Raw genomic sequence first — 7,878 nt, 5'->3', positions numbered from 1 at the left:
GTCAATCTTATTGGCATAGCTGTAGCCTGTAGGTGCAATATAAAACCCACAATTTATGGACTCCGAACCTATCATCACTCGACTTAATTTATTGGTCTATACGCAGAGGATGCGTTTAACGAATCCATGTCCAAAGTACCCTCCAGCAGAAGCAGTTGACATTTTGGGTACTTGCTATAATCTCGCGGGATACAGCAACTCAACAATGCTGCAAATGGTAATGCGTTTTGAGAATTCAAATGACATAATAGTCTTGGATCAAGATACAGTTCTTCATAAAGCTGATGATACTCGTCAGTTCTTTTGCTTGGCTTTGCTGGAAATAAAGAGGAAAGTGATTGTAATATAAATTATAGGTAAGTGACCAACAAAAATTCTGTATGATGTTCAAAATGGAAAATTAGGATTTGCAAGATGTAACTGCGATAATTGATTGGTGAAATGCACATGCTAGTTACTATGTCGCCATTATTACTGGCATGACTTTTGGCCAACAAAAACTAGACATTTCTTCCAATACTTCTTCTTCCCTGAAAGCCATTATAGCCTCAGGAACTACATTACTGGACTACCGCCTTCACTGTATTCAGCTCTTCGTTCTCCATATTCAATACTCTTAACCACTACCAAATCCATACTCACAATGCTTACAATATTTATTTTTGAGCCTTTAAGACTCATGGTTATTCAGCTGCTTCTACACACACACACACACACACACACACACACACATATATATATATATATCCTATTGCCTCATTTATTTTATGTCCTGTTCTTCCAATATTTATAGTTCCTGTTGGAACTAATTAAGCTTAGTTACAACCACTGGGGGCAAATCCAATTCTTCCCTTAGCTAGATCGTGAACGACATCATAAGTCTGTTGCTGAGAGTTTCCAAAAACCACAAAATCACCATCATCATCATTTGGTGCAAAAGCCAGGCAAACCTTGTCCCATGCATTTATTACTGTCAGAATTCCAAAAAATTTTATGTCCACTTCAACCCCACCTTTAAAGAAAAAGCTAATCCGGGGCACAGATATACTTTCATTGCCACTGAAATCATAGCATGTGTCCAAAATGGAGAATCCATCTGTCTTGGGATAATCTTTCATGAGTTGTTGAAACTTTGAGCTTAGTGCAGAGTAGACTGTTGGCTGCAACCGAGTGATGACTGTACCAGAGTCGATGATAGCACCCGCATTACTAAAAACTGATGCATCGATGGGTAGTACGTGACCACCAACACTTAGTCCCTTGATGTCAATGCCATAGAAAGGCGTGTTTTTAAAAGCTGGTGATAATGGAGTGAATTTCACTGACTTTGGGACTTGGCCGCCTAGAGTGAGGTGACCGGTGCTTGAGCTAGAAAAGGATGGTAAACAGTAAGTGAAGAGATTATTATATTTCTCGGAGGTTTGTAATGCTAAGGACAATTTGCCACGACCAAGTCCCAATAAACCTGCAATTCGGCCAAAGCGGCCAGCGTTTTGTTGGCCACATCCGAACAAGAAGTTGCTGATCACATCTGATGGTGATATGGTTAGTTTTTCAGTAGCGAAAAAGCCCACGGAGTAGCTGCCATCGCCATACTGAACTTTGTATATGCATGTTGAGGAAACGCAACCTCTTGCGCCACCTGCAATTTTTTTAAAATGCCAAGCACCGCAAAAGCAAATAATAAAATAAGTGATATCAAAAATAAATATCTAAAATAGAATTTGAGATTGCTTAAGAGAGAATATTACCCGAGTCAGTGATTATTCTGCAAGATGATGAAGAACAAGAAACATTCTTGTAAGAGGATGACTTCCTGGGATCAAACTTAGTTTGTGCTTGTCGATAGCAAGACCCAACGCATGGCTCGCATTGGGTCCAAGTAATGTCACTGCCAGTGTCGAGAGCGAGTGAAAGAGACAGTTTGGGAGTCCCAAGAGCCATTTTGACAAGGTAATTGCCTGCGCCGAGGGGGATTCCGGACTGGACAGGTATATCGGCCTGCATCTCCTTAAAGTGGCTTCCGGCGTTTTTATTGGAAAACCTGGCGTGCATTGACTTCACTCGAAGTTGATCTTGAAGCAGCATTTCTTCGTCATGGGAGGGAGATTTTTTGGCCCTCCTCTTGTCATTCGTCAGTGAGGCACATGGACCGTGCCTGTGCTCTATTTTTAAAGATGAACCTCGATGATGCACTGAAAGATATTTAAAGAAAGAAAGAAAGAAAGACAAACCATTGTTAGAATATATATATATATATATAGATAGTAGGATGACTGTAACATAAGAAGGACAGATAATTTAGTTTAATTATGTAGTCAGAACTATCCAGCTAATAGTTTATCATTCATATACGAATATAACTCAGAATTGCACGGGTTGGACTTCATTCGGAGGGATATGATTTTATGGGAAGAGAAGAGGAGTTGCGATATCACATATCAGCCTCCAGCCTTTGAGGACAATGTATACTTCATGCTTAAGTAGACTCCACCTCATCTTCATTAGACAAATTGAATAAAACTTAAATATATAATATTATTTATTAAGTGCTTCAATTAAATATTAATTTATTAAATAACTAAAATAATTAAATAAATATTAATAAATAAATAAAAATAAAATAATATTAATAAAAATTAATAAAAAAACTATGTTGTATAACTTCATTCAAAAAACTTTCTTGGAATCACTACGGAAATTACTACAAAAAAAAAAAATTGAAACATTATTTCTATTTTGATAGTTTCTTGACTAATTTATTTAACTATTTATCATCCATGATTAGAAATTAATTAATGTAAATATAACAATTAATGCCATATATGTAATTAATTTTATAGACGGATGAATATATTTAAGAATTACTCATGCTAATTTTAATGGCTTTATAGAAAGATATAAAAATATGATGTGTTTTATGATCTTAGAAAATAATATACTATATCATGTTAAAAATAAATTAGCTATTAACTATTCTTAACCGCGCAATTAATCATTTTCATAAATTTCTAGGTAAAGCATATCATCTATACTAGAACGTAACAAACTCACAAAAAAAAAAAAAAAGCAACCAAATGAAATTAAAATTACTATATAATTTTTGAATTACTTTACGGCTGTAAAATTAAAAAAAAAAGTTCACCTTTGAAATATCAAAAATAAAAAATGCAAAGAAAAGAAGCTACCAAATGAAGCCATTGCTCAACTCCAAACTTTGAATCTTATTATAGGCAAAATGTATATATAACAAGGGAAAAGAAGCTTTAAGTAATGAGTTTAACCTGGAGAAGATTGGTTGCAGTAATCCAAAGGCAGAAAAGAAACGATTTTAATATTGTGTGTTTCAAAAGTTTTTAGCGAACAACAACAAGGATGCAAAGTAAGAAGAAAAATTAAAATGGAACAAGAGAGTGAGATGGAAGACATGGAAGTGGCCATGGGAACTCTCTCTTATTGTTTGACTACATCTTTGTTAACTTGGCTAACCCTAATATATAATAAGCTAGGGATTCTAATGGCAATAATTTAATTGATTATTTGACTTTAAGAGATTAATAGCTTTATTTATTCTCAATTATGTGGGAATTAAGATATTCTTTTCTTCATTAAACGAATCTGAAGTCATGCACAATGATGATGATCATTACCAGCTTGACCAAACTTGGTATATTTGAGATTGAAAATAGATTTAATTAATCTAAACTAAATGGTATTTCATAAGAACCCATCATATACATATTATTTTTAAATTTTGAATAACTTTGAAATATATTAAAAATGGTATTCCTAGATATATATATAATTAATCTCTAGCCCCACTAATTAATTTAGTTAGTTTAACAGTAAAATCTTGAAATATAAATTTTTATTTTCGTTCTCAATTCAAATCAATTATAAATCAAATGATGTCTAAAAGGAAAAAGTATATCCACCATACTATTTTCTTAAAAGAAGAAAATCTAAGTGCTGCCGGGAGAAAAAAAGATATTTCAATTTCCAGGAAGCTTCATCAAATTCCATGGAGACCGAGTACCAAGACTCTGGTCAATCACTATGTAGTGAAGAAAGGAGATGAGGAGTCCATGTAGGAGCACATTAAATTAAGGTTATTGGAAGGGGAAACACTAATAGTGCCAACTCATTTTAAGTGGGAGAGAAAATGATTTGATTTGATTATATAAATATATCTTCACAATTGAGACATTCCATTGGCGATGCACTTGGATAGTGAGTTGGAAATGTGCAAAACGAACTAATTTCTCATGATTGTTCTTCGGTATTGGTAGTGCAATCAGATATGCAATGAAGTGGATATGGTTTAATGAACTAAAATGAACCCCAATTAAGAATTGAGTCTTCTTGCCAAAACTCATTGATGCTTGCCTCTGATGTCGAGATGCTTCAGTTTCATTACCTCAGCTGCAACCATAATAAATGAAAGTTTTTATCTAACATCATAACTAATAAAAGTATGACACATATGTATAATTATTTTACACTTTAGTATTAGATGATTAATACATATTTGATCATTTAATACTAATAAATATATGTCAATTATCTATTAATTTGATGTATAGGTGAATGCATACACCGAGTTTAGACAATAATTTTCTCCATAACAAATATCTATTTGATTTGTTCATAATTTTAGATTTTCTTTAATTACAATTGGAAATAGATGGGACTTAAAGTTATTGCTAAACTCAAATTGAAATATATATTTATTTTTAGACAAAATCTGAAATTATAATGCTCCGTAAGTCTTAGCTTAATAGTAAGAAATTATCTTAAAAAATAATGATATATAAGGTGTTTTGATAAATATAAAGGCTTATATAGTTTAAATCAGTTCAAAATTATGTAAATGTGTTAAATTTAGATTATTACGGATAGTATCAGAGTTATTATAAATGATAATTGTTTATGATGAATTTAGTTAAAATACAAGTTAAAATCAATCAATCAAACCAAACAAGTAATAGAAAGAAAACTTTAATACTTCAACAATCTTTTTTGTTTTAGTCAATTATTCTTCTTCTTTTCTTATAAAAAAGTAAATAAAAACAAATCCAAATAATAAAGATATATAAAAAGAAACACATTAAACGAACATCCAAAATATAGGAAGAGGTAAATAATTAGTAATTAGCTATAAAATGAGCATCATCTTTGGTCCTCAATTGGCTTATTTTCTTATCAATAACGGAAACACTTGAAGAAAAAGAAAAGAAACATACATAGTTAGGTTCCAAGCACACAACTCGACAATCAACTACAACTTGCAGGAGCAAACCCAACTTTTCCTCCACTAACATCGTAAACAACTTCAAAATTCCTTTGCTGTGTATTCCCAAAAATAGCCGTATCCCTCGCGCCTGTATTCCCAGCGAAAGCCAAACACACCTGCTTCAGTCCATTTGCCACAAAGATTCCCGCCTGATCAACATCCACATCAACTCCTCCACTAAAAGAAATCACTATCTTAGGCACTTTTATCGTTTTATACTTGCTAAAATCATAGCAAGTGTCCAGTATCGACAACGGTTTCCCCATTGGGTAACTTGCCATTGCCTTTCTGAACGCTGACCGCAAAGCAGAGTAAGCCGCTGGTGGCAACCGCGTGACGACAGTGCCCGAGTCAATGATCGTGCCTGCTGTTGAAAAGACTGATAATGGAATTGCCAGCTTCTGCCCTCCAACAGTGATTCCAGTAAGGTCAAGATTGTAAAAGCTGCTGGGTCCTGAAGAGAGAGGTGTGAATTTAGCGGACTTGGATTGTGAAGAGCCAAAAGAGAGGAACCCTGTTGAGCTAGAGGAAGGGAGGCAATAAGAGAAGAGTTGGTTGTATTTTGGAGCGGTTTGTGAGACGACAGAGAGTTTGTCTCTGCCGAGACCAAGTAATCCTGCGGCTTTTCCGAACAGGCCATCGACGTCTTGGCCACAACCGAAGTAGAAGTTGTTAAATATGTCTGTTGATCCTATGGTTAGTCTTTCTTTGCCTAGGAATCCGATGGAGTATGACCCGTCGCCGTATTGGATGCCGTAGACGCATGTTGAGGCAGCACATCTTGAAGGATTTCCTGCATTTGTGGCGACATAATTCACAAATTCATATTCTGTTCCGCTTGAGAACAAGAAGCAGCAAAAAGGAACAAAATGTGATTATAGTTTATACCCGTCGCGGAAATAACAGAGCTACACAGAGGAGTGGAGCAAGAAACGTTGGCATAGGAAGTGGACTTAGTTGGGTCGAATGTTTCAGCAGCGGAACATCGCGCCCAAGTGAGGTCGCTTCCAGTGTCGAAGATGAGCATAAGATCCTTTTTAGGTGAACCGAGTCCAATGCTGACAATATAATTTCCTGTGCCAAGTGACATACCGCTCTTCGTTGGAAGTTTCGCGGCATCAGTCTCCTTCACACCGCTGTGGTCGGAGAGCTTTGCGTGGATTGAATCCACTCTGGACTGATCTTCAAGTAGAATCTCCACGAGATTAGGAGCATTTCCATTTTGTTGATTCAATTGGGAGCATGGTCCATGCTTGTGGACTACTTTTAGTGATGCCTTATTTTGGGCCACTGAACAGTCGTATCAAATTATTGTAAGAGTTCAACTAAGAATATCGAATATCAATTTATTGCATGTAATAACTCATCAAGAAAACTAAATCCAAAACAAACAATTCAAGCGTGCATGAAACGAATTGTCTGAAGTAGTTGGATTGTCGTATTCATTCACAGGGGAAAAAGAAAGAAGAAAATAGTTAATCTTCCTTTTGTTACTAGAAAATAGAAACAAGACAAACATGTATTGATTGAAAAAGAAAATACCATCACATTTTGACATCCTATGTGCAAAGTTACACAATCAACTGATCATCATCAAGAACTTAGATATGAATGGTTGAAGATTTTCAAATCATTTTGATTTGGGTTTGGCAGATTAATATGCAAAGAAAACATACACATTAGGTAATTTCTCCAATGTTGAATATGATAAAGTAATTAGCATAAACAGAACCTTTGGTAGAGTGTTCGCAATCAGCTGATGGAAGGAGATTGCTGATTTCAATGGCATGGATAAGCTGAAGATGGTTTTCTTGAGCAATCTTTCTTCCTTCAAAACCAAAAGCATAAGTTGTTGACAAAGAGATGACAAGGCATAGACAAAGAAGATGGCTGAAGGAAATGAGAGCCATGGACCAATTTTCTCTATTAGCTATGCTCTTGTGTCTCTTGTTACTAATAATTCCTACCCTTTCTGTTACTATTTATAAGCCAGTGAACAAGCTCTAGAAAATTAGTCCTAATTACACTCTTTTCCTCTCCTTGATATCTCTGATCTATTCTAGTTTGCACCGTCAGACATCCTTTTCATATATTAGTATTGCATTGGTGGTCCCTCACATCTCTCCTCCTTTTTTTCCTTTCTTAAAAATGAGAAAGAAAGATATAAATTTATTATTAAAATGCATAACTCTTTAAATTTGGTGATAATTTATACTGTTTCGTATAAAGTATATACATAAATAAAAAATTATGTAAATAATCATTTTAGAATTAAAGACAAAAAGAAAATTTAAATTTTTATAGCTTATATATGCAAGAAATACAGCATGATTATCACCAAATTATTATTTAAAAATATTAAATAAAAAACAAAGACACATGTGCATACATGTTTTCTCTCGTGCTCGTAGATATACCCCTCTTACGGAGTTGTGTTCTAATATTTATGAATATACCCAATTTACGAGGTTGTTTTCTTATAATTACAGATATACCTCTCTCTTAAGGGTTTTTTGTAATATTTATAAATATGAGCCTTTTACGAAGTGTTTTCTCGCATTAAAAAATACACTCATTTTTTTGGA

General features: G+C 34.3%; 2 protein-coding genes across 2 annotated transcripts; both read right to left on the bottom strand.

Annotated features, from left to right (window-relative positions):
- Positions 1-406: 406 nt before the first annotated feature.
- On the bottom strand, positions 407-3,485 carry LOC8265226 (aspartyl protease family protein At5g10770). Its single transcript, XM_002515340.4, has 3 exons — positions 3,285-3,485; positions 1,752-2,195; positions 407-1,642 (listed from the first exon to the last, which is right to left on the bottom strand). Exons 1-3 carry the CDS (start codon positions 3,439-3,441, stop codon positions 816-818), a joined length of 1,428 nt encoding a protein of 475 aa, XP_002515386.2. The 5' UTR covers positions 3,442-3,485; the 3' UTR covers positions 407-815.
- A 1,689-nt stretch (positions 3,486-5,174) lies between these two features.
- Positions 5,175-7,326, bottom strand: LOC8265227 (aspartyl protease family protein At5g10770). Its single transcript, XM_002515341.4, has 3 exons — positions 7,026-7,326; positions 6,182-6,583; positions 5,175-6,086 (listed from the first exon to the last, which is right to left on the bottom strand). Exons 1-3 carry the CDS (start codon positions 7,201-7,203, stop codon positions 5,275-5,277), a joined length of 1,392 nt encoding a protein of 463 aa, XP_002515387.1. The 5' UTR covers positions 7,204-7,326; the 3' UTR covers positions 5,175-5,274.
- Between the last annotated feature and the right edge of the window lie 552 nt (positions 7,327-7,878).

Source organism: Ricinus communis, chromosome 3 (assembly GCF_019578655.1).
Source record: "Ricinus communis isolate WT05 ecotype wild-type chromosome 3, ASM1957865v1, whole genome shotgun sequence".
Classification (NCBI taxonomy): domain Eukaryota; kingdom Viridiplantae; phylum Streptophyta; class Magnoliopsida; order Malpighiales; family Euphorbiaceae; genus Ricinus; species Ricinus communis.
The sequence above is the reverse complement of the archived record's forward strand: the minus strand, read 5'-3'. Positions and strand labels throughout refer to the sequence as shown.